This window comes from Perca fluviatilis, chromosome 17 (genome assembly GCF_010015445.1).
Source record: "Perca fluviatilis chromosome 17, GENO_Pfluv_1.0, whole genome shotgun sequence".
In the NCBI taxonomy this organism is placed as follows: Eukaryota; Metazoa; Chordata; class Actinopteri; order Perciformes; family Percidae; genus Perca; species Perca fluviatilis.
In genome coordinates this window covers 17,196,031-17,223,567 of record NC_053128.1, presented here as the reverse complement: position 1 = coordinate 17,223,567, position 27,537 = coordinate 17,196,031, and the positions used below count along the sequence as shown (strand labels likewise).

Below are 27,537 nucleotides of genomic sequence, written 5' to 3'. Positions count from 1 at the left end.
TTCGGCATCTCCGCATCCCTCTCCGCGAGACTTTAGACACAGGAACCCCGCCTATTCGGTGTACTCCATACAAAGTTTCAAACGCTTAAGCGGACGTCTCAAAGTGTCGGCGCGTCATGATGACGACATAGATGTCAAATGTGGTTTTTCCGAGCTAACATGCTTCTGTAAAGGCTGTAAACTTGAAAGTAAGTATGCTGTTTGGGGTCATTTACAGTTGAAGGTAGGGTTCTGCCTTATCGTAGCCGAAACGGCAGTGTTATGTTTAGTAACTACGTGGTTGCGATTTATGTTTACTTTTTGCATGTGGTATGTGCAGCAAAAGGCGAAGAAGTGCTGTTTGCACGCCCCCATCACACCGACCTTCACACCGCATAACTTACATAAAGAGTTGGGACCAGTCAGTTGTCTTATTATTATGTAGGCCTACGTTCTATTGTTAATTATATATTATCTGCCTCGACAGCCTCGTGTTCCCTGCTTTTCTCGAGTATCAGTTATGAAAAACCAACCTGGTGGCACTTACATGACATTATGAATTATGAGTATCTTCAGCTTGAAATATTAGATCTGAAGTTGCCCAGCTAATGTTCCTCTCAGTGGCCTTTATGATGCAAAAAAGGCTGGTGAAGTTGAGACCATTATTTTCAGCATTTTCTTGCCCTTTATAGACTAAACAGGTAATTAATTAAACAAAGAATAATTCAGAGGTTATTGCTACTTAAAGTAATCATTAGGTGGCAGCCCTTTAGGCTGAACAGTTTGTTTGAGGAGGCAGATCCAGGAAAAAACATGATCTAATACACTGCTGTATTATCTTCTGCTCAAACTGTAAAGTGTGCAGAGGAGAGATCATGCGGGCTCACCAGCTGGCTTCTGCCACTGGAAGAAGGAGAGGTGTGTCTGCAGCTGCTGCTGTGTGTGAAATCTACAGGATATGAGGCTACAGTATCTCACTGAACACCTGTACTTCACTTGTTCTGCTTGACTTCCACTCTAAAGAGATCCGTCACCGTCCCACATCTGAGCCTATCTGCTCTGCCACAGTGCGCCGTATCATATCAGCTTGTCAGGAAACCTGCCAGCCATGGATGCCTGGTATGGGTTTGTATTGTAGGTGGTGTTCCACAGTCTAGCCTAAATATTGCCATTGGAATATGTTTGGATTTCTGGTGTCAATGTTGGATTGACACCAGGGACTTGTGGCATGGCTGTAGTAACCAGTGAGGATAGGACTGGGCAGTATATTGATATAATATTGTGATATCTGTCCCTGGTTTGAAAGGCTGCTTTACAGTAAAGTGATGTCATTTTTTGAACTTACCAGACTGTTCTAGCCTTTCTATTATTTGCCTTTACCCACTTAGTTATTATATACAAATTTATGATGATTATTTATCAAAAATCTCATTGTGTAAATATTTTTTGTAAGCACCAATTGTCAACCCTACAATATCGCCGCAATATAGATATTGAGATATTTGGTAAAAAATATAGTGATATTTGATTTTTTTCCATATCGAGGACACTGAGATCCATATTGTATCTGGCATTTTCAGACTTTAAATGACATGAGGAGGAGTTTAAAATCTACACTTAAACAAAAAGACAGATTCTGAAAATTTGTTTAAGAAAAACTCCAAAATGTGTCTTTTTCTGACACAATAAGTACATATATTTATATTTTGATAAATAAAGTGATGGAGAAATATTTGAAACCACATTGAGAGCATGATGTAGAGAGATACAATTCCGATCTAACAGTTAGGCTAAAAGAATAAGTAAATATCAAAAATATTAATACATTTAAAATAGCCAGAAAATCTCACATACTTTTTTCAGTGGGTCGGTTTCACAAGGAGGTGTTGGGACTTATGACTGGTGGTGAGAAGCCTTTATTTTATATTTTTTATTCAAACGACATTTAGGTTCGGTGAAGAAAAAACACATTTGAGTACATTTGATCTTCGGTTTTACAGTCGCAAGTCGAGTATATGCTGTTTTTTATCGTTTTACAGACAAAATATCTCAGTAATGTGATGAATTTGGGAAAGTTCTTCTCACTTGTAACCAAACTCTCTTTAAAGCAGCAGTTTGTTTCTCCTCACAGCTACCAGTTATAAATACACACCAGACAATAGCGGAGTTCAGTCAGGCTGCAGTGTACTACGAGCTCTTCACAGCCACTGACTGTGAAAGACCGGCTTTAGTGTGTCTTTGTGTCTGTGGGCTTAGATATCTTAGAGTTTGTCTGTGCTTGTGCGTACTCCGAGGTTCAGTGACACAGTTCACAGTAGAGAACCAGTTTGCGAGGTGGGAGGTGGTTATTCCATAGTAAAGGAGTGGTTGGTCTCATATTTTTGTGTGATTTTTGAATGGGAGATTCCCTTTCAGGAATGCCCAAACAACTGTGCTTGGGCTGAGTGTGGACTTTGTGTTGGCCTATACATAGATTTGTGTGTGTAAGAGGAAGGGAATGACGGTGTGTGTGTGACTTAAGTGTAATTGCGTGTAATGTAGCCTGTACAGCTGAGTGCAGAAAGTTCTTCAACAGCAGTTATTTTTTTTACTTCGTTAACGATGGCTCAATTCCATTAAGTGTTCCAGTAAGTCAGGTCAGTGAGCCAGCACGCACAAAACCAGAGCCCTGGAACTACCTCACCTAAGTGGAATGTACTCGTTATTAATGTTATTATTTACACCTGTGCTTTTCCTGCTATGACATGCCAAAATGTCTGCTGTGAATAATGTCTATTGGCAGATTAATCAATATTGAAAATAATTATTTCTTGCAACCCCACTTCTATGTGCAAGGTTTGTTAACATTTTGAAGGTTTGTATACAGTAAAACAGGATGATATTGTTGATGATTAGTCAATCTCTTGAGTTACTGTATTTGAATTAGAGCTGGGCAGTATATCGATATATCGATATCGTGATATGAGACTAGATATTGTCTTAGATTTTGGATATCGTAAAATGGCATAAGTGTTGTCTTTTCCTGGTTTTATAGGCTGCATTACAGTAAAGTGATGTCATTTTCTGAACTTACCAGACTGTTGTAACTGTTCTATTATTTGCCCACTTAGTCATTATATCCACATTACTAATGATTATTTATTAAAAATCTCATTGTGTAAATATTTTGTGAAAGCACCAATAGTCAACACTACAATATAGTTGTGGTATCGATATCGAGGTATTTGGTCAAAAATATCATATCTGATTTTCTCCATATCGCCCAGCCCTACTGTCTTTTGTCAGAAATGATCATCACATTTTTAAGAGAAAAAGAGAGCATTGTACTTAAATGTCAGTTCAAGATGTAGGCCTACCTCCTACTGGCTGATATGAGCTATTACTTCATTTTGATGAATATTACCAGCGGTCCCATCAAGTGATCTGTGTACTGTCAAATTTAATCAAATGGTGTTCGAACTCAGTGGCATTGTGTTTGTATACTTCCTCTAACATCGTTCTTTATTTATTTATTCTTTCTTTCTGTTTCAGTTATGTCTTTGAACCACCTGAGTCTGCTGCGCCCCCTGCTGTGTCAGTCCATGGTGCGACAGGTCAGGTCTCCCCTCATAGCCACCTCCAGGGTCCGTGCACCACTTCTGTGCCCCGATACCACCTTCTACCCCGCTGCATGCGCAAGGCTCTATGCAACCAAGAAGGCGAAAGGTCAGTGAAGAGATTGCAGTGACTGGAGTTCACATGTGTATAACCTCTGTGGTTCTGTTGGCATGAGTGTGGGTTACGTGATTAGATATTATCTATCTTAGAGTCTCCACTCTTCCTTCTTTCTCTCTTTTCATCTTCCAAGCCAAGGCAAAGGGCCAGTCGTCTAAGGTGAATATTAATTCGGCTCTAGTGGAAGACATCATCAGTCTGGATGAAGTGAAGGGGGACATGACAGCTGTTCTCAATGCACTCAAAGATGACTTCACACGCAACCTCAGCATCCGAACCTCGCCAGGTATTCAGCTTATCGCTGCTTCTTTCTTGGACTCCCGCTCATGGTGTCTGTCTGCCTGTGTCTCCTTACATCACTCTCTGTATCTTTCTCAAACTTTACAGAAGACAATCAGAACCGATAAAAGCCCACATTAATAGCTGTCCAATAGTGCCAGGTATTCATTTGATGTGGAAATGAATGGCACGATAAAAACAAACAGTGACAGTTGTCATAAAGGTAAGGGTTTAATTTAGTTATTACTGAGCTTATTTACTGAACTTTACTTTTTAATTACATTGTATTAATTTATTACACAATGATACACACACACTCACACATAAAGGAACATAATGAAAGTACCACCAGCTGAAAACAACGACAAATTAGAGGAGAGAAAAATAAAATATATACATAAGTAAATAATTAAGGGGGGGTGGGGGGAGCGCTTCCCTTTGCAACGCTAAGTAACATTATTGCATTCTATTATTGTTAATTACAGAGTGCAATATAGGAGAATACAGTCTACACATAAATATATACACATTGCATTTACACATATACATGCCCACATATATGCATATACATATCCATATACAGACAAAACAACAATGTATTTACATATTACCTTTAATTGACCTTTATCTACTTCCAATGTTATTTCTAACTCCAGCCTTCACCCTGACTCAAAGTATCCCAACAGCCACATTTGAAAATGTAATTCTGTTCTTTATTCCTATTAGCATCCTTTTTAAGAACCGACTGATACTTCAGAAACATTGGGAAATGTTCAATTTTTAATTGTTGTCTTTTTGTAGTTTTAAATATATATGCTTTCCCCATCATAATTAATGTTGTTCAGATTTTTTTATTTCTTCATCATTCCTTAAATTGCCAAACATTATGGTTGAAGGACAGAGATCCATTTTTCAACTGTAATCCAGAATAGTGCTACTTCTTTACAATACTAAAATAGATGAAGCTCCGACTCCTCTTCCCCCTTACAAAATCTACATAAGCCACACTGTTTAATGCCCCATTTTTAAGCATTTTCCCAGTAGTCAAGTATCTGTAAATTAGTTTTAGTTGTAAAATTGATGATAAAATAAAACATCAAAGGTAGTTGTAAAAATATTCCCCTATGGGATACACTTGTCTTAACCTGACGATCCAGATGTTTTGTTACACGGAACCGTCTGAGAATCTGTCATTGGAAACTGTTTGGAAACGGGCAGGCACTTTCAAAAAATACCTGCCAGGTGATTGGATGAACCATCTGTCTATCACGTCCGCCATTGTTGTTTTGAACGAACAGTTGCGGCCGTCACACACACCTTAACCACGCCTATAGCTGCCAGTAGCTCCTCACTGGCCCTAAGCTGGTAGTTCGGACACAAACGCATTACTTGAGGCCTGACAAGATGGATTTTTGTGTGATATGTAATCTCTATGTGATTCTCACGGGCTCTTGTGATATGGCGAGAATCCAGCTGCTGTGCAAGAGAACATTTGTCTAACAAATCCTCCCTTTTTGGCAGAATAGCTACCGGTGCAGCAGATATTTTATTGAGATACATGTATAACTGATATATATACAAAAAATTTGAGAAAAATAGAACAAATGCAGTAAATTGAATATCATACCACATACAGGTTAAATTAGTATTTATATATATTTCAACAGGAGGTTCAATCTGCAAAGGTATGTCTGTGGTCCCACGGATGTCTGCAGTCCAACCAGAATGATAAAATGTTTACGCAGAGCGAAACCAATGTTTGAATCCAGTTTATTTAAAAGAATGTTGAAGAAGTAACATCTCTACCAACGTGGCTTCTCTTCTTCTCTATTTGTTTGTTACATCCTCTGTCCTAGCCCAGAATGAACTTCATTTTAATAGTCTCACATTGCCAGACCTATCTCCACAGTGCTGTGTAGTAAGGTCTGGCTACACCACAGATACATTCTAGGATAGGATAAAAAAAAAAAAAAAACGCTCTAGATTGTTTGCATTTCTTTAAACCAATCACAAGTACCAGACGCAGCGACGGTGGCTCTGCAAAATAGTCTCGGGAAGGAACTTGTTTTGGTGGAACATTTGCACCCCGCAAAAGACAATGGCACTTCAAATAATAAATGAAGGTAACTGTTCACACAATACAGTTACGTGAGCTATTTAAATTAGCTAGATACAGAATTTGCTCTTACCAGTGTATCACCGTGTGTAATGTTACTTTGTCCATAACAATTCTCTCCAATCTGTCCCAGAATGTCCCAGTTTGATAGTAAATGCCGTAAAATTATTCTTTGTAAATCTTTACAATCATTCACCAAAAGAACCAAGCAGGCCTGTCTTGTTGCATGATCCAAACTTTCTTCAAAACTTGCCATTTTCAGCATGTGGCTTCCTAGCTCAAAGTTTATTGTTGTTGTAGCGGAAGGTGAGGGGCAAAGCCTGCCATCTGATGTCAGGCTTTATCCTAGAAATGTATTATCGTTGATTCGGACGAACATTTTATCATTCTACATCTAGATTGACTGGCATGAGATCACCCATGAGTAGGCTCTAAACACCTTTAAACTTTCGTTTCCATAATGCTGGCATAGGCAACACTATATCATGTATGAATCACAAAGTAGCATACAGAGTGCTGAGGTCACATATGGGGCTAGCTTATTGTTTTGATCTCTGCCTTGAATTTGACAAGATATACATACATGAATTGTACATTGACTGTTGCAGTTTGGTTTTATTTTTCAACTGCATCATGTACTGTACAAATGAGGCAACAGCACATCAAAGGCACATTTTTACTTTGAGATAAAAGTTTGTAAGACCTCTTTTGTTTGCATCTACCTGACAAAGCTCCAAAGGGCTAAGAATGAGCCCCAGTTTGACCTCTGTTTCCCCAACTACATCCAGGTCATGGCCTTTTTGCCTCTGGGTTCTAACAAATGGGAGTTGGGCTCGGAGGAGTCAGAGGTGGGGTGTATAATGGAAGCTCCCGAGGGAGGAGGCTGCCGTTAGAATCAGACTTCAAAACTTAAAGTGTTTGGGCTTTGACTCCTTTTCCCTCCTAAGATGAAAGTGTGGTCTCTGTGACATTTGATCTGCAGCATGTGCAGTCTTTTTACTTTTACACAACATGCTAGAGAGTTTAACAACAGAAGCATAAACACTATTTAGATATTCTTATGGTTAACACCTCAGTGTCTTGTCTTGTCGGTTTCCTTTTTTTTTTTATTCATTTGTCTGTCCATTCTTCATCGTGTTCCCTTTTTTCTTTTTCCACTCATCATTCAGCAATTTCTTGGTCGTTTTTATATCTTCGGTCCCTCCCATTACTTACTCTTCTCTTTTGTTTTTCCAACGATTCCCAGCTTTATTTTTTGGCCTCCGCCCATATGATAATTTCAATCTGTGTCTCATACTTTTGATTCCAATTTCTTCCTGACCCCACAGGGAAACATTTGTTCACAGGGCAAGAGTTCTCTCCATCTCCTTCTGTTTCTCTTGTCATTTTTTTGTCTCCTTTCCTCCATCCTGTCATTCTTGCTCCATCTCTCTATCCACTCACTGCTGTCCTCCACTTCATCCGTCCTCCTCTCTTCTGTCCAGCTGCACAGTAATCCAGGGAGGCAGCAGGATTTAGAGCTGACAGGAGAGATGAGATGGTGGAATGGAATGACGTCAGTTGTCCGAATGTGTGTATGTGTCTCGTGCAAGTGTGTGTGTGTGTGTATTTGTTCCATGAACCTCATCTGGCTCTCATTAGGCTTATGAGCACATGTGTGTGTGGGTATGACTGTATGTGCTGTTGTGTGTGTTGCAATGAATGCATACTGTATGTGTGCATACTGTATGTGTGCGTTCATGTGTTTGTTTGTGTGTGGCAAACGTGTAGCAGAAAGTCATAGATAGATGCAGAGAGAGGGGATCAGTGCTGTGACTGCCATATTGTGGTTAGTCACAGATGGGTAATCTAACCCGAAAACAAGCTGTTTCCATGGAAACTTTAAAGTGCTCATATTATGCTTTTTGGCTTTTTCCCTTTCCTTTATTGTGTTATATATCTTTTTTGTGCACGTTATAGGTGTACAAAGTGAAAAAGCCCAAAGTCCACCCCAAAGGGACTTACCATCTCCAACAGAAAACACTGTTCACAAACTGCTCCAAACAGCTCTATTGTAGTCCAGCCTTTACTTCCGTGACGAATGTGCGTCACTTTGCAACACACGTTATAATGCTCGCCTAGCTGCTAGCGTGGCCCTCCCTCATACTCTGCTTCTGACTGGCTAGTAGTCCTTACCTAGGTACTGCGCATGTGCAACTCCCAACAAAGATGGAACAGAAGTGTGATGCCTCACTCTGTAGCTAAAACAGAGAGCTCAACACACAGGGTGAAAAGAGGAGCTATGGCAATGTGCAGTACAACAGAAACATGGTGTTTTTTTTGAAAATGAAACCATGTAAACCTATTCTGATATAACCTCTAAATACAATTATGAACCTGAATATGAGCATAATATGAACACTTTAAGACAGAGTAGACTAAGACATTAAACAACAACATTACTGGAAAGAAAATGCCTAGAAATACTTTAATATCCTTCAGGTACCAATAGGTCTTTCTATTATACTGTAGCTAAGAGCTGTTGGAGCTTAAAGGAATAGTTTGACATTTTGGGAAATACTATTAATCACTTCCTTGCAGAGAGTTAGATGTGACAACCGATATCACACTCATGTTGTTTTGTTGAAGATAAAGCTACAGTCGGTTAATTTAGCCTAGCATAAAGCCTGGAAGCAGTGGGAAAGAGCTAGCCTGGCACTGTCTAAAGGAAACCAAATCCATCTACCAGCACCTCTAAAGATGACTAATTAACATGTCATATCTCGTTTGTTTAATCTGTACAATCATCAAACTGTGAAAATGACAAGTTGCTGGAACAATTTCTTGGCCAAGCCAGTGACTTGAGTCTGCGCTGGTTGCCTGGCAACTTCAAGGCGAGTCACGGGTCCGACCAGGAAATAGTTCAGGCAAGTAATCCCCATGGATGTATCAAGAGAATAAGGTAAGGTAATCCCCTGTAAAACTGCCAATTGATGTTCTTACATTTAGAATTCAACACCGGTTTTTAAAGCTGCCATAATCAATATTTTGTATACTAAGAAAAATTCAAATGACTACTTGTATGTAAAAGGGATCACTCGTAGTGACAAACCCACAGATAACTATCACCTGACTCCACTCCTGTTTCAGCATCTTTCAGCTTCTTGATTTGGTTTCACGGCCCGCAATTTTACTTTTTTGATTCACTTTCACTCCACACTCTTGCCGTTTTTCAAACACAGCAGACAGCTGTTTTCAGCAAGAAAACAAACCCCAACTGTAAGCACCCAACAGCTGACGGTGAGTTTTAGCATTTAGCTGCTAAAGAGACAGATATTTCCTATAGGAGTTGGTGACCAAAAACCGCTCTAAGCAGAGTGAATATTGGACATAGAGTCACCAGGCGGCCAGAATCACGACTCCAAATTAATGATAATGTTGCTCTGTAACTGCATGCTAACAACATGTCAACGTAAAAGGTGATGGTATGTCAGTGTTGTGTTTACAGCTTGTTGCGCTGTCATTTGAGCTCTAGTGCAGACCAAAACAACTGCACAGAATAAAATCTGATTGTTGTTGATAGCATTCATCTCAGTCTGGTGGATATTAGTCTCGCTTTGCCACACCTCCCTCCACAACGCTGCGGAGGAGGTTCTGGCGAGTCCACGCAGTATTCCGGGATGGGAGAAAAACGTGCTCTGGTTTATTGGCATTTCTTTAAACCAATCACAATCATCTTGGGAAGCGCTAAGCGCCGTACAGAGCAACAGTGCATCTGCAAAATAGCCTCGGGAAGGAACTTGTTTTGGGGGATGTGTGTGCATTCAAAAGGTTGTTTTATTCGTGCAACAGAAAACTCACATTGGGCAGATAGTCTAGCTAGCTGTCTGGATTTACCCTGCAGAGATCTGAGGAGCAGTTAACCATAGTCTTAATTAATCGACCAGAGTTTAAAATGCCAACCCAAAGAAAGCCCAAGGTAACGGATATTCGGCCTAAATGAGGGCCATCCGGCGGAATTTCCGGCGGCAACGTAGCAATCCCAGAAGTGGAACATTGTGTATATAGACTAGGTGGATGAGAAATCCTCTATTGATTAATTGTATAGTAGTATATGTAGTTTACAAATAATATGGCCTGTTTAATGTTAGTAACAAAACGTTTTTAGATGAAAAGCAATACATGTGAAGTGTACATATAAAAGTATACTGTACATTTATTTTGTATTCATTATATTGTCAGTATAGTAGACAGACACATTTTGATGAACAATTTTGCAAATGCTTTCTTAGCCGTCCTTCTCTGACCTTCCTCTTCTCTCTCAAACCCCGTTCTCCTCCTCACCCTCCACCTTTGTAGTTGTCTGTCTGCCTGCCTGCCTGCCTGCCTGCCCGCCCTACTAAAGTATTAGCAGATGTGTAGGTACTCATTGTCAAGGCACAGGTAACAAAGACGGACAGGCAGAAGGTCAGAGATATGGACGTGAAGAGTCTGTATATACACAGAGAGGCACTGTGAGACGGACAGGCAGGTTTAGAGCTGCACACAAACGGAGCTTTGAAGTCAAAGAAGGAGACAGAATATCTGGCAGGCAGGTAGACAATATGTCAGTGATCCAGTTGGGTTGCTGCCTTTAAATCAAAGGTATCCATTTCATCACATCATACCAACCTTTTATTTTTAATTTCTTCTTCTGCATCAAATCTCTGACTGGTACGCCTATGTTTCTTTTGCCCTTGAAATCAGATAATAAATAGATTTTTAAAATTACACCATTGGCTCACCTACCCTTCACACACACCCACACCTCCTTTTCCATACACGCCACCAGCACAACCCCAAATGGGTAAGCAGGGAGCGAGTGATGTAAGGCAGAGGTGGAGAAGGAGGAAACAACTGCATCTGAGGTTAGCCAGATGTAGGAGAGGGAGAGGGGCGGATGGATGGAGAGAGGGAGAGGGGGACAGAAGTACACTCATGTTGGTGAACTTACCTTTGTTTCTTAGTGTTGACAGTGAGGAGAGACAGTAGATCATGGACACTTTTAACACTGTAACAGTGGTCTCTACATTCTTTTTCTTTCTTACTCATGCAGAATGTGGCTTCTGCTGCACATCCATCGGTCTGTCTGTTTATTTGTTAATCTGTCTGAGTAAATATAAAGGAAAACATACAGTCACTCATTCAGTCTGCATGGAAACAGTGTCATCAAACCAGAAAAGCTGCCATATTTACCACAGCACGACCAATACTGGGGCCAATACTGAGAATAAAAATAATCTGATAACAATATACTGTATAATATATGATCTATATAGATCATGTATAACAAAATATTCATTGGTTTTATGACATAAAACTAGATATGAGATCACAGTAAATTTCGAGCAGTCAACATTGTTGAAATTTAAATTATCTTAAATAACTATAAATAGAACTAAATAACGATATTCAACTTGAATTTAGAAAAAATAAAGTCAAATATGCATAATTTTTCAATATTAGCAGATAAAGGTGGTCTTCAGATGTGTAGATGCACAAATTCATGGTGCATTGCACATGTCACCTGTAAAATAACCTTGAATTGTCTGAATACTTAAATAGAATGGTAAATAAACAATTACATGTGTCTATATTTGTTTAGGAGCTCTGGATCACATTGTGGTGACGACACAAGATGGGAAGTTCCCTCTCAACCAACTGGGTCAGGTCTCCATGAAATCCCCTCAGCTCATTATGGTCAACATGAGCAGTTTCCCAGAGGTATGACGATCACACACACAAACACAAGGACACACATGTACAGGTTCATCCTACCAGTATCCGTTTGTTTCACGCAGACAAGCACACAGTAACTAAAAGCTTTATAAAAAATAATCCGAAGCACTGACAGATAGACGGTCCTCACAGAAGGAAAATGTGAGCCAGGCCAGAAGTCTAAACCCACAGCTCTGTGTAAATGAAACCTGACCGGCCTCTCTCTCCCCAACTGTGTCTCAGATGTTAATTGATTGATCACTCGGGTAGCCCTTTGTTCTGGGGTGAAAGATAGCAACATGAACCCAAACTCTGTGTGTGCGTGCACTGAGATGTGGTTATGTCTGCATGTGAGTTGTCACAGAATAGGAAATGACCTCATTTTACCCCCAGGTTAGGAAGCAACGGATTATTTTTCTTTTCTTTTTGTAACTCCTTTTTCTTTCCCTCTTTTCCTTCTTAGATGATACAACACTGTGCTAATCAGAGCTCCAGAAAGTAATTTTGTCAACGGGGGCGACTTGCATTTTTAGTGGCCAGACTTTCTGGTGGTCTGGAGAATCTAAATGTGCTTTTTTATTAGCATTTAATACGGCATTATGCAATCATATATCCACAGACCGTCATCACTGAGGATTTAGTTCTCTTTGATCTTATTAGCCATTGCGCTGATATACAGCTACATAGTGCTTTGTTTTTTTTTCTTTTGTATTTATGTTTTTTTATTTATTTATGCTCCTCTTCTCTTGAAATCCAATGTGCAAATATTATTATTTTTTAGTACAAAGTTATACATATGTATCGTGTAGTGAAAAACTTGTTGGAATGCTCATATGACTGAACAAAGTCTTTGTGTAAATTGCACAAATCAAGAGACTGCAAAATGAATGATGTAAAATATAGAGTTGAGGTGGTAAATTCCACCCAATAAGCATACATTTAACGTGTTTAAATGCATTGTATAGTATGCTAAAGGTGTGACAAACACACATGCATAACTTTATTTAAATATCTAAAATAGGGAATCATAGACAGGAAGGCAAGAAAACATAATGTTTTTGCATGAATTTGTGTACCAAATTTATTGGCAATCCATCCAATAGTTGTTGAGACATTTCACATATCTCAACCTCATTGTGGTGCTCGAGGAAGAGTCAGGGTTGAGTTACAGATTGTTGAGATATTTTAGTCTGAACCAGCTGCGCTGCTAGCATGGATAAAAATATTAGCTAGACACAATAAAATAAGTAGGGGAGGCAATAAAAAAGATCTTAACATCTTAAGGACAATACAAGTAAGTTAAAAAAAAAAAAAAAAAAGAAGCATTGTAACATGTTTGGGTGGCCTGTTTTGACCAGTTTTTATAAGCACAGATGACATTCAAAGCCACTTTTCATTTTTTGGAGAACCACCTGTCTGTTACAACAAAAAACAGTTATTGCAACCATCTTCCACCACCTTCTATTTTCCTACCGGTCACCTTTTGTGAACCTAGAAGGTGTTTGTTCTCTTTTGTACCAATATCTCAAAACAACATGCAAATCGAAGTATTTATCAGCATCTTAAATCTGGAAATCCAGTCTTCAACCTGAATCCGGCTGAATAGTCTTTTGGTGAGTGTATTTTCTTTCCAGAAGCTCCAACCACAGACCACACACACACTAGCAGACACATTCATGCACGCACACACTACCCTTGTCGTGCCTTACGTTACCCATGTCCCACACAGAGGTGAGTCCTCAGTACCCAGAGCTAATAGGCTTATAATGATGCCTATCCATTACCAGGCACTCCAGAGGCCCTACCATTGTTTTCTATTCATTCATTAAGGGCGGCCTGGGAAGGCACAGTCGAACTAACAACAGCTACCAGCATGCTTAGATCAGGAGGCAATTTGGTGTGTGTGTGTGTGTGTGTGTGTGTGTGTGTGTGTGTGTGTGTGTGTGTGTGTGTCTGTGTGTGTGTTTTAGGATGAGTGTGTATTCATGTTAAAGCATCCCACCACTTTGTTCATGAAGTGTTTTCTTCAGGACTTTTTAAACACACATGCGCGGACTCTCGCACACATTCCTCTACGCTCGCCTCTTTGCTTTGAACCGTGCCGTCAAGCGTTTGATGTGGAACTTCAGTGTAATTTCTCTTCCTCTTCAACATATTAACCAGAACCTGCCCAGCCTATCTAGAGAAATTCCCCTCGGTTTTCCATAACCACCGGAGTGGTCGTCGAGAGAGAGGAAACGGTGATGAATTTGATGCTGAGAACAATCAAACATAGGTATGGGCTGAATCTATCACCCCACACTCAAAGAGAGCAACCAGAGGCCTATGCTCCGGATGATTTTGACAAAGGAAAAGAAAAGAAACCTCATGAATTAATTTAACGCACACAAATAAATTCCTTTAATCTCGCTGCCATTTTTTCCCCCCAGCGGATAAAGCCAAAAAAGAAATAGAGGAAATGATATGCTCTTTTTCCTCACATTGCACATTTGCACACTTTTGTAAAGCTCAGCTAAGGGAATTGTTATGCGGTTTCAGAACTGGTTTGAGGAGTGTGACTTTGTTTTCAATAATTCAAAGGATTTGGCTTCCTCCCCTTTGTCTGTATGCACTGTTTAACTGTAGCTCTCTGGTTCTTATGTAGTAATTGCTGGACTGTTGTATCTGGTGGATCAAGTTTTTATGTTTAACATATGTGAATGCTGTTTTAATACTGAGTTACATGTAAGCTTCTTTTTTCCTGCCTGCATGCCTACCAAACAAATACAAATACACTTTTTCATAAAATTCCAAAGAAGCCACTATATTAATTAACTGATATCAAAGTATTGTGTGACTGTGGACCAACGCTTCTCAGAACCGCTTAACAGTGTATCTGATCCTGCGTAGTGTTGAGATATCATTGAGCATTTACAGCACAGCTGCCTCTCCAGCCAGCGTCCACATTGACACTGAATCACTTGTTCAATCACAAAAAACATAATGCTCTTCTTTTCATCTCCCTCTGATTATCTCCACCCTTTAAAAAGAAGACAGATGGTGTTTGGGAAATATTAGTTGCATTTTTTCCCAACTTTTTCAATAAGCCATTTGTAGACAGCAGATGTTCTTGTTCAGTAGATGTTTTTATTTTGAGTAATACGTTTGTCCCAAATATATGTCCATCTATTTATTTCTGTTGATGTAGTTGCATACATTTTCCCTTTTGCTCTTAGTGTGGACAAATGTCTCTGATCTTTTAAGAACATGGCTGTAGATCAGATCATCCGTTTATCTACTCTACATTCGCACCAATATTTCTATTCAGTTACATCACATACAGTGTCATGTATGATGATGCCCGATTTTAACGGAATTTAATGTCCATTTTCACAGACATGAGGCTGATCTAACACTGCATACAGTGTCTTGCAGACAGTGACTTTTTGCAACAGTGAACATAGATGGAAAAGCACAGGTTAAACATTAAAATGGCTCTGATGTCATATTACAATACGAGGATCCTGAAAAATCTAATTCAAAATCAAATTGTCAAAATATGTTCTGTGATGAGGCCTAGTAAGGAAATAGTATTAACGACACTCAACTTTTTAAAAGTCCTAGTAGTGCAAGCATCATTGAATGTATTGTACCATGTGAAAATGTTACAGTCATGGTGCCTGCCTCTGTCTAAAGACCAAAAAATATCAACGTGTAACCTAAATGCCTCGGATCTTCAAATGTGTTGACTTCTGCCTTCCACCATATTGGTTAAACCCAGTAGAGACCTCCCTTTTACCCCCACAATAGCTGGCCACATGCAAAATCTGACCACAATACAAGATATGGGTTTACATGTTCTCTTAGTTAAAGTAAACATACATGTAGATGTGCTCACCTCAAGATAATTACCATTTCCCATCTTCATGAACAAGCAATTTGCTCCTTTTATATTGAGAAATAAAGATTTTAAAATGAATACATACAAACTCAAAAGCACATGTGTGTTTGTGTGTATCCATGTATCATACGCAAACACAAGCAGACTCGCCTGTGAGGTCACCATGGGTCAACGCCCTGCCCTGCAACCTCTCAGTCCTGTCCCACATGGCCGAGCGCTGACAGTGGCCCAAGGCACTTCCACACTGCATGGGCTTCCCCTGAGACACACACACACACACACACACACACACACACACCCCACCTTAATGATTACCAGCTGGAGCTGGGCCACTACCTGCGGTTGCAGTGCTGCTTTTCCATTCACACCAGTGCTCGAAGCAACCACACATTTGTGTGTGTGTGTGTGCGTGTGTGTGTGCCCCCCAGGCTACAGCGGCTGCCACCCGTGCCCTCAGAGAGAGTAGCATGAACCTTAACCCAGAGGTGGACGGGACGATCATCAAGGTGCCCGTTCCAAAGTGAGTCTCTTTCTCAAACACACACACACCGCCCCATGGGCAGAAACACTTTCCTTCTTTTTTCGATCTTTTCCTTGCACCTTTAGCTCTTCTTCTGTCCCACTATTATTATACACAAACAATCTGTAAAAGATTAGGTGATCTGATCAGTCAGTTACTCAATTGACAAAATGTTAATTGATGATATTTTTTGTACAATGAAGTTCTTCACAGTTATTTGACAAAAAAGATTGTTGACATCAGTTTTTATGCTCTGTTAACCTGTGACAGGCATTTGACATTTTTGAGATTTTATAGACCAAATAAGTAACCAATAAATCAATGAAATAATCAATACACAGTCTACATTATCATAAACCTAATCGTAAGTCTCATCCATGGTTTTGAATTTCTCCATGAATAAATACCTGTAACTGACAGATTTATGGACTTTTGTTTGTAGATGTATACCCCCAGTGTGTTGATGTTAGGGTCGGGTCACTCTCTCTCTCTCTCTCTGTTCTGACTAGACCTCTCTCTCTACATCTCTATTTCTCTCTGCCCAGTCAAACAACTTCACAAAAAACAATCCGTCACTCACTAAACCACTCTGTGTGTGTGTATATACAGTGTGTTTTGTTTTTTACATTTTTACATTGGCGTGTGTGTGTGTGTGTGTGTGTGTGTGTGTGTGTGTGTGTGTGTGTGTGTGTGTGTGTGTGTGTGTGTGTGTGTGTGTGTGTGTGTGTGTGTGTGTGTGTGTGTGTGTGTGTGTGTGTGTGTGTGTGTGTGTGGAGGAGCAGCAGGTGTTAGTTTGGCAGAGGAGGGACACAAGAGTCAGACTGCTTTCCCCCTGCAATCAGTCTCGGCACGCTCCAAGCCTCCATTTGCATTTCCAAAGAGAAGGCGCTCCTTGATTGGCCCTGGAATCAGTAATTAGGCCGTATTGTTTGTGGTAAATAGACGCTGCACTTGGATTGTTTGCAAATAGTCCCCAAGGCAAAAACAACGGGGGAAAAAGCCAATTAAGGACACAGAGGGAGTAGGATTTTCTGAGTGATTAACAAATGCAAAGTGAATACAAAGTTGTTTGGATGACGGATGGTTCAGCTCTGGTCTGAGACCTCGACAAGTGATTGTTGTTAGATGGTAGCTTTCGAGTCAGAACTAAAATGATTAGACTTGATGCTTACAAGCACTTAACATTCTCATTTGCACAAGTGAGGACATTGTTTTTTTCATTAGTTTGTCTCTGCATAGTTATGTGTTTCTGTGTTTTATTTTTAGCAAGAGTCTTGGTAAGTAGAGTTTTTAGATTGGTTTGTCTTATTCTCCTGTAGCAACTCCTCTCAAAAGTAAGAAGTACGCTTTATCCAACTCTGATAGATTAACATTTTCTTTTTTTACATACATCTTAGCAATTATTTCATCACTTGCTACAATGTATTGTCCTGCTTTGAGAGGAGCTGCTACTTGAACCCACAGTCGAGCTTAGCTAATAACATCCTTCATCCTCTCTTCAAATTGCAAACGGAGACATGAAAAGGGCACAGATGAGTTTGTGTGTGTGTGGACCTTTGCTTGGTATAATCCATTTACCTGTCTTCCATGGATTCTTATCTTCTCTGTTCTGTTTCTTCTCTGTTATCTTTTTTGTTTCTCTCTTTTCCCTCATCTCCTCCCTTCCCTGCAGAGTAACGCGGGAACATAGAGAAAACCTCGCCAAGCTGGCCAAACAGTTCGGAAACAAGGCTAAAGACTCACTGAGGAAAGTGCGGTCTAATGCTGTCACACAGGTCAAAAAGACAAAGGAAGGACACTCGGAGGACACCATACGACTCGTGGAAAAACAGGTCGGAGAAGAAAAAAGAACAGTGCTATTACACATAGAGACAGAGTGAATTTCATAAAGCTTCTTAACTGCTAGGTCAGTCTGAGGAGGGGGAGTTTAAAGGAAGGTTGAGATGAGTGGCTAGATGCAAGAGATGAGTCACAAAACTGAAAAGAGGAGGTAACTGATTATTAGAGCCTACTAATATCCGAAACTATGGCAACCACATCCTTTACCAGTCATACACTAGGAGAGAGGTAAAAAAAAAAAAAAGGAGCCCAAGTCGGTGGTGTATTGAAAATCCTTTTTTCTATCTCTCCGTCTCCCTTCACAGATTCAGCAGATGGCGGACAACATTGCAGTGGACATTGACAAACAGCTTGCAGCCAAGACCAAGGAGCTGTTAGGCTGACTAAAAGGTCTTATGTTTGATATTTAGTTTATAGCTGAACATATGATGATGATGATCAGATGGATGCACATGACAGAAGCAACATGTAATTATTATCATGTTTATCATAGCCAGTGACTCAATCACGTGTTGGGGAGGTAGTTCTTAAATCTCACAGTCCGAAAGCTTCACACAGATGAACAAGTCGTGGTCCTGTTGTACATGTTTAGGCAAAAACCTAAACCTGCCCACATCACTGGCAAAGATCTGCTCTTCGCTGCTGGGTGATATCTGTGTTTAACCATCAGTGCATATACACAAATTGGCACGGAAACAACAACGACAGACTGCCCGTCACCTCCCTCCTCCCTTGTTACTCTTCCTGTCTTCAAACAAACACCGAGCTAGGGACGAATTGACTTTTAATGGGATTTGTGGGCCTCCTCCTAATCAAACCCCTTGCCACAAGGGCTGTCTGTTTATATAAAACAAGCGCACCCGTCTGAATGTAAACTGGCTGTGGGTTTTTTCTTGGTGGCAAGAGCGAGAGAGAAAGGGAGAGAGGGTTTGTTCCAGAGACGCAGGATATGATTAGCGTGTTGCCAAACATTTGTTTCACATTGATTCAGAGTCTCTTAAAAAAAAAAATGCACTTGGAGTAAAAAAAGAACTTTAATTTCTGCCTGTGTCTAGGATTGATAATATGGCTACACTCTCGACAATAAAGTCAGGAAAGTAACATTATTGATGGACTCCATTAAAGGACATTGTACGATGTGCGTCATCTTTCTCTCTCTTGTTTTGTTTTGTTTTTCTCCACTTTTGGTTTGAAGTCACCCCCCTCCTCCATTAGTCAGAGTGATAATGGACTTTTCCTGTGTACAGACCTCCAGGCCCTGGCTGCTGGCACCACAATTGTCCATTGGGAAAAGAGGCTTTTAATGTTGTGCACTTGGCCCTCTTTGTCTTTAAATAACTGCACTTTTAAAGCCACGTTCAGGAATTGTAGTACGAGTAGTCCTACAAAGAGGAACGATAACGAGAAATGTATGAATGGGAAACCTAGCCAGCGACAAAGACATGGCTCTGCTTTCATCTATCTGCTGTTTACACCGTCTAGAGGCTTTCTGTACTATTATGTGGTCGGTGTGTTCATGTCTATCGTGTTTTTTTTTGCTTCCTCTGCTACTGGTCGCAGCCAGCCCACATGGCAGACAGGTTTCATTTTAAAGGTTTGCCCACACACTTGCTCTTATAACCAACCAGGCATTTGATGATTACAGTACTGTGACATTGCAAACTACTAATTCAGTCTTAATTAATATGCTGTCCCAACTCTTTTAAATGGACAAAATGAATTGAGGATTAGTGACGATGCAGATTCTATGGTGGTTTTGTGCCATCTTTGGTGTAAGCTGGTAGCAGCGCCAAGTTGCACGCTACAGATTGTGGCTTTATTACATTTGCCTTGGCCCTCTGTCTCCCTGAATGGCTTTGCTTTAATGGCCTAAACAGACCAGAGTCGTTGGATAAACAAGAGTTTAGCAGAGGAGTGGCTGGGTCGGGACAGAGGAGGGGTGGGGTGGAAATGGCAGGTTTTTGTGGTGATTCTGGGTCCATATGTCAGCAATTTGAGGGCATTGTGTACCTTGGCCTAAAACAGAGGCTTCATGATCGATGGAGGGGTGAAAATCTCCCAAGTCCCTGGCGCAGAACACAGGCAAGCACAAGGAAATTGCTTTCAGCTGATAGCTTCATTTTGGTTGACATTTATCAAGTGAATTACCCCTGTTCCTTTCAAATGTTTACTACTACTAGCACCGCCTTGTGTGCGTGTGCGTGTGCGTGTGTGAGCAAGAGAGCAATCAAGGTTTGTCTTTGTGGAAGTATTGGTGTGTCCTTTGGTGATTCCTCACAAAAATATACAAATTAGTTCGGTAAACATTTGATTTTATAGTCTAACTGATAAATAACTAGTTACACATTTTGGACTTACTGCTTTTACTCACAACTCTTAAAGCTGTATTTTTACAAAAAAAAAAAGCACCAATGTCTGATTCTTGCATGACAAAAAATGCAAATGTGATGTTCAAAACAGAATTTCAGGACACCAAGGAACATTGCATTTAAATCCATTTATCTCATATTAAACGAATTAAAACGAGACACATAACATTTGCTAATAAAGGGGGCAAAGGGGACATTTATGGGATAATGGTGAATGCTAAAACGTAATGTAAAAGTAGAGAAGAGTCATAAATCAGTGAACTGACTCAGTAATGTCAGTTATACAGCAATATCTAACTAATATCCAACCTGAGCTACTGGTCATACCAGACAAAGTGAGGCTGACGCAGCAAAACTCCTGAGTGCACTAAATTGGTCAAGAGTTTGTTTTGAGTTAGTTTTTCATTTGTAAGAGGAAGAATTTATTTCATTTCATTATTTCTTCTTTCGAAAGTTGTGCGTGTTGCAGAGCGCTTATTAAATCCAAATTCATCCCTTTACTGTTTTCAGAAAGCACAAATATCAGATACGGGCACGGAAGAGTACAATTTAAACTAAAAAAATAAGAAAAAAAATCTATCCTGTGAGTGTTGCTCTCTATCTCAGTCTCTCCGTCCTCTCTTACTTCAGTCTTCCCCTCTTAGCATTGTTCTACTTCTCAATGTCTCTACTTTTCATGCAGATTCCTTTATTGCATTATTATCTTTTGAGAGACGCTCAATACCATGGTCTAATACTAGTTTCCCGACACAACCTACATTATATTGTATAGCCACTGCGTGTGTGGAAAAAAAGAGAAAGAAAGGCTATATATGATTCCCCTCTGTTTTCTGTCTTCCCTTTGTGCCGCCTGTGATTACACTCTGAGTATCAAGCTGCGGTGCTCCTGCAGCAGCTGAACTGCTGAGGAGGCCGTGGAGTCGGACGGTGACAGAGCCGACCACTTCGGTGTAGACAGAATTGGACAAATCCCACACACACACACCTCTCTCTCCTCTCTCTCTCTCTCTCTCTTCTCATCACCTCTGGAGTGTAAAGGGTGTCAGAGTGTGTGAAGCCACCCTGAAGATCTCATCAAGGATCCAATCAGCGTGTGAATACAAAATGCACTCTCCTCTTGCAATGTGATGATCGGGGGGGGGACACCGAGAGAGCCTGTCTGGAGCGAAAATCTCTGCATATGCAAATTGAAGATTTTTTTTTTATAATGGATTTGATGTTCATAAGAGTATCTCTGACCCTTTCAGGGATGTAGTAACAGGCTCGCAGGAAAAGAATATGTGCAGATTAGCCTATTAATATTTATAGATGTAATTGGTTGAGCTGCGTGGCATGAGGCCTTGTTGTGCCTGGTGTAATGCAGACCACGTTTAGTCCTAATCCAGGTGGGTGCTCTTACTGCCTCTAACAGGGAAATGGCCGGCCATTTTAGGAGGAAGCTGGATATCCTAATAACCAGGTGAACTAATACCAGGCGGTGAGAGTGTTTCCTTCCGGAGCTCTTGGCATGTCAGTCATTCACAGAATTGCTCCTGTCTGGTCTGCGAGCCATTTTAAGTCAATGGAGTTTAAACGTGCGTTTAGAGAGGACCACACGGGCCCCTCTGGATTGCCTCTATACCCACGAGGAGGCTCCCCAACCATCGTAGTGAGCCACCAGACGCTTCAGCACACACCTCCTGCTTCTCAAATCTGAACAAAGCGTTCCTCAGTTTAAAGTGGTTAAACTGTCATTTCAAATCGTCTGGACATCGTGATTACCGGCATGGGAGGAATTATATATTTAGCTTTATGTCCGTCGCCATTTCCTCCCCCCGCCCTGATCTGAAGTGACTAGCCAGTAGTGCCCTCGATATTACTATCTCTGAGGAGTTTAAACCTTCCCCCAGGAGATGTGTAGTGTAATCAAGGGCTGCCAGCAGGAGAGAGGGAGAAAGAGAGAGGGAGGGAGGAGGATGAGAGGTGTAGGGTGGGTTGTGTTGGAGCCCTGCAGTGATGGGATGGTGGAGGGAATGACAATGGACCAAATTTACGTCCTTAAAAATACTAAAGTACTCAGCCAAGTCTTTTTTAAAGAAATAATGACAAAAACAGAAAAATAGTAAAAATCTGTCTGGCATGACCTGCTGTTTATTGAACTATTAAACATTTGTACATAGATTTTTGTCATTATATCTGGACTTTTTTTTTCCAGAAGATATATTTTCCTTCTTTTTTTGCACATTTACTAACTATAACAGACACATGTCTTTGACCAAATACTGGTAGGAAAATGTTTCGTATCATTGCTACAATAGGTGAAATTTTATCTCAAGTAATTTTCTTTTATTCAGTCCAAAAGTCACGTTTTCATGCAGTAAAACTAATTTTAAAAATCCGCTATTGCAGAGGCATTATTTCTACTTGAAAAGTGAGTTTATTGAAACAAGACAGAATGGCTGCACTAGAATCACAAAAAATTTACACTTGATTCAAGTTAGTAATTTGTACTGGAATATCTACCCACACTGGCAGATTTATTTCACTTGTCTTATGAAAATAAGACTTTCAGGGCTAAAGAATAGACAAAAATGACTTGGTCGGGTGGAGATTTTTGCAGTGCAATAACCGCTTCAAGAAAATTCCACTGCCATTTGCTGTAGTGCAGCAAGAGAAAACATACACTGCACAAATGAGGAGGAGTGGAAGCTGTTGAACGTAAGGAAAAACATGCTCATGTACACATACATAGACACACCGTTCTATTGGATTTGTTCATTGAGTCTTTGTTGAGAAAAATGTTAATATATTTCATAAAACTTTTCCCCAATTCACTTCTAAAAAACATTGTCCCTCGGTAAATCAACAACCCCGTCCAGGATCTCATCCATCCTGAAGAGACTCATTCATCCTCAATAACGTCACCGCTTGCTCATAAATAAAAGTGACCGTTAGGAAAGCAGATGAACGCAGCCAACGGATTGGACAGGAAGCCAGTTAATCTGCAATCCAATCCGGCCCGAGTCTAGTGAAACCCGGCTCAGCTTGGCTGACCGAGGCCTGGGAGGAAGGAAGTGAAGGACTCAGGAAACAGTGTTCAGAGCTTTCACCAGTCATATCCATCACAGTGCACAGTGATGGAAGTGTGTGTGTGTGTGTGTGTGTGTGTGTGTGTGTGTGTGTGTGTGTGTGTGTGTGTGTGTGTGTGTGTGTGTGTGTGTGTGTGTGTGTGTGTGTGTGTGTGTGTGTGTGTGTGTGTGTGTGTGTGTTTTCCTGTTTCACCAGTCATATCCATCACAGGGCTCTGTCTGCAGGCCTGGGCAAGAGAGCTGGAGAGTCATTAGAGGGGCTGGGCTGCAGCGCTGCACTTTAACTAAACATCTTTTCCATAAAATAAATGCTTCCAGGTTAGTGTGAGTCCTGGAGAACCCAGGTCGCCTCGCTTTTGCTGCCACTCATCTGATCCCAATTACCAGACAGACTGGGTCAGAGCCAGCAGAGACTATGGGGATGCAGACTGAAGTTGTGTGGCATCCTTTTAGCTTAAATCAACACATTGCTGCCCCACAATGCCCCATCCCACCCTTTCACTGTGCAGTACATAGTACAGCTATGAAAAAATAATTTGTAATCTAACAAGTCTGTAACCGGTATGGTTTTTGCAATTATATTTTACGTTTTTGATTTAAATGGCTTAGTATTAGTAAGTATGCGTGGGTTTTAGGGTTATTTTAATGGGGCATAAAGCTGTTGTGGTGAACATACCTGTACCTTATCTGAAATGGGAATCTAGCCACAAAGCTACCTTGACATCTATCTAACTGCCAAGTTGGAGCATAGAAATACAACATTCACCCATGTCACTGCTTTTGCACTTATAAATGCACTTACTATCTACTGTACCACAGAAATAGGCAAGGCATAAGTCTACAGTTTATGTATGTGCATGGCACCTTTTAACAAGACACTTTGAAGTGCTTTACAAATAAACATATAGTATACTATACATCAGGACATGTCCTTTAATGTTATGTGTCATGTCATGTTAAGTCTTGCCGTGTCACATAAATAACATGTCATCATCTTGTCTTCTTCCTGTCTTTTCATTTCATGAGTTATCCACTGTTCAGATGGAAAAGTTGACATAGCCTATTATTTATTTTATAAAATGTCATGTTATACCACATCTTCTTATATCTTGTCCTTTAATGTCAGTTTATGTCTATGATCCTCTACTTTTAACTTCTATTCCCTCTATTGACTGTCTATATTGTTTTATAAAATGAATAAGCATATGTACTCTAGGCAGGTCTGGAACACACCCTGTTAAAACTGGAACATATATTTGTAGTTGTAACAGCTTGCTTATTTATTTTGTTTGATAAGGGCATTGATGGACTCAATGCACAATTGTCACAGGTTGCATCAGTGTAACATAACATCTTATTGTAACTTGTAAAACCTGTTGGCTGCATAAAAGCAGCAGTTATGCTGGAATCTGACCATAGGGGGGTAGTTTAGTAACATTCTCTGGCGTAAACATTTTAGTAAGAATATAGAACACAATGTGTGTATAAGCCAGCACCCTCCATCCAGCACATTCATGACATTCACTCCAGTTGTGTTACATGTAGAGTAACCTGATCTCAGAAGAGAGGAAGAGTTGATCATGGTGATGTATATGTGCTTGCGTATGTGTGTGTTTTTGTGTGGACACAGTGTGCATTTACATCCATACATTATTGAATAATTGTTTCCTGATGCTCTCCTCTTCTCTAGAATATTAATTACCAAATGATGAAACCGCCTCTTTGGTCTGGGAGGTTGAGGTTGAAGTAGGAAATGGGGGCCGCGCATGTCGGAGACCGTCCTTTTTGATGGGGTTAACTTTGTGTGTGTGTGTGTGTGTGTGTGTGTGTGTGTGTGTGTGTGTGTGTGTGTGTGTGTGTGTGTGTGTGTGTGTGTGTGTGTGTGTGTGTGTGTGTGTGTGTGTGTGTGTGTGTGTGTGTGTGTGTGTGTGTGTGTGTGTGTGTGTGTGTGTGTGGCTGGCTATTAGAAAGGGGGGATGGGTATAGCATCAGCTATGTTTGGGAGTTGAGTTTCAGGGGGAAGCATTTTTCTCAAATTAAATGCATGATGAGAATATCTTGGACAGCTGGACGAAAGCAGTTGTGTTTTCGGAAACAGAATTATAAATTTTTACTCTGCCCCAAAGAAAATGATAATGCAGGAGAAAAAAGCATAACAAGAAAAAGTTAAAAACTGGGCTCAAATGTTCCTGTTTATGTGCTGCTGCTACAGTATTTTGGCCACTGGTGTAAAAGAGATAGAGCATTCAGACAAACACACACATACCAACTGAGCCTGACTGAGAGCTAACAATTTTGTAGACAAGAAACAATAAAACTCAAAGACTGCAATAAGATAACGAAGCATAGACAGTAACATAGAAGAAAATATATCAAAGTTGCCTCGTAAGAACCTTCCCTTTTATCAATGCCAGCAAAAATAGCTTTTTATATATTTTGTGTCTAAATTCTTTTCCCTTTGACCCTTTTCCACATTAGTAAATTTCATGGGTTCATAATCAGCTGTCATTAGAAACCTAGTACAGCTCTCACACTGAGGCTGCATGTAAAGGAGGATAGCACCATCTAGTGAAACAATGATGTAGACAGGGACTGAAACTGCCAGAAATATAGTGCTTGAAGATATTAAATAAGAATAACAGCAAAATAAATATTTACTACTCAATAATAATTAATAGGCCTACTCTGTCATTTATACATTTTTTCATTGAAAGTGAGAATAATAAAACATGCTTACAGCAATACTTCACCCAAATGTAATCTTTTAAATATCAAACACTAACATCCAAGAGGCATAAAAGGTGGATGTTAAGAGTTAGTTGTTTTCTCTTAGACAGAGAACAGCGGCTGTCATAAGTTCAATTCGTTTTTATGTTTGGATAAAAAAAATTATGTTAACTTCAGGAGATACTTGTCAAACCACTCTTGCATCATAAACCACTTCTCTTTTGTCCATCAGTACATACCAAACGTCTTCTTTTCCAAAATATCGCAACCCATCCGGTATTTCCGATTATGCCGATTTCTTACTGTAATCCTCAAATCTACATAATGTACAGTACCAAGATATTTTGCCTGAAAAGCCCCAGCTTTTGTGATCATGTTGAAAGACCTGTGATCATGAGATCATGTGATTATGTTTAAGTGTAATAATAAAATTAGTTTTGTCCCGGTTAAGCGGATGAAGATGAATGGATTGTGATTTGGAATGACGATGTATTGATTTAAGCCAAGAGAGAAACTTTAATTATACATACTAGGGCTGTTACTAAGAGCAGCAGTAAACTTCCACAGTGTAACCATTACACACTGGAATATTTAAAAAAGAAAGAGGCTATTTTAACTGATGACTCTTTTTTGCAAAAGTTTCTGTTTCTGATAATTTAAATGACTCATAAAGTCTGTCCAGATTGCCCGTATATCTAATTTCCACCAGTTCACATGAACAAACACAAGGACAGACGATTAGTCACTGCTGTGATTGCAGATTAAAGGATGTATTCATTAACTTGCTGAGCAAAGCAGAAAATCTGAGGATAAACAAAATAATGCACAAGCCATTTCTGCAGTATTAGTGCTCAAGTATTAGTTAGACAAAGTTGGCCATAAATAACCAGCAGTCGACAGCTGATGGAGGCAAATCATCCACTTTGGAAAACAAATTCTTTTTTTTATTCAAAGTAACAGCACAGAATATAGGCACACAATCCTTGTTAAATATGTATGTTTTATTAATAATACATAATATATTGCAATACACCTGTATATACATGTTGTATGTTTATTTTTAATGTGTGTATGATAATTTTATGACCTAAACCTTTCCCTTGGTTTCTCTTTACAGGAGAATATGGTTTGTTTGCTACCAACCTACAACTAACTAAGTTCTCTAAAGGAAGGAACCCCCTGTTATTGACCTATTATCACCATATAAAGTTCTTATGGTAAACTTGTTGGCAAAGATTGTCTTATTTACACATCCAGCAGATATATTAGCTTTCATTTGGACTTGTGTTTCTGGCCATACAATGAATGTA

At 40.0% G+C, this 27,537-nt stretch overlaps 1 protein-coding gene across 1 annotated transcript; it reads left to right on the top strand.

The window, feature by feature from the left end:
• Window positions 1-84: 84 nt before the first annotated feature.
• On the top strand, window positions 85-27,449 carry mrrf (mitochondrial ribosome recycling factor). The gene is made up of 8 exons (XM_039779030.1): window positions 85-188; window positions 3,511-3,684; window positions 3,827-3,979; window positions 11,712-11,830; window positions 16,133-16,224; window positions 17,897-18,056; window positions 18,369-18,453; window positions 27,345-27,449. The coding sequence occupies exons 2-7, from the start codon at window positions 3,513-3,515 to the stop codon at window positions 18,444-18,446; spliced, it is 774 nt and encodes a 257-aa protein (XP_039634964.1). The 5' UTR covers window positions 85-188; window positions 3,511-3,512; the 3' UTR covers window positions 18,447-18,453; window positions 27,345-27,449.
• Window positions 27,450-27,537: the final 88 nt, after the last annotated feature.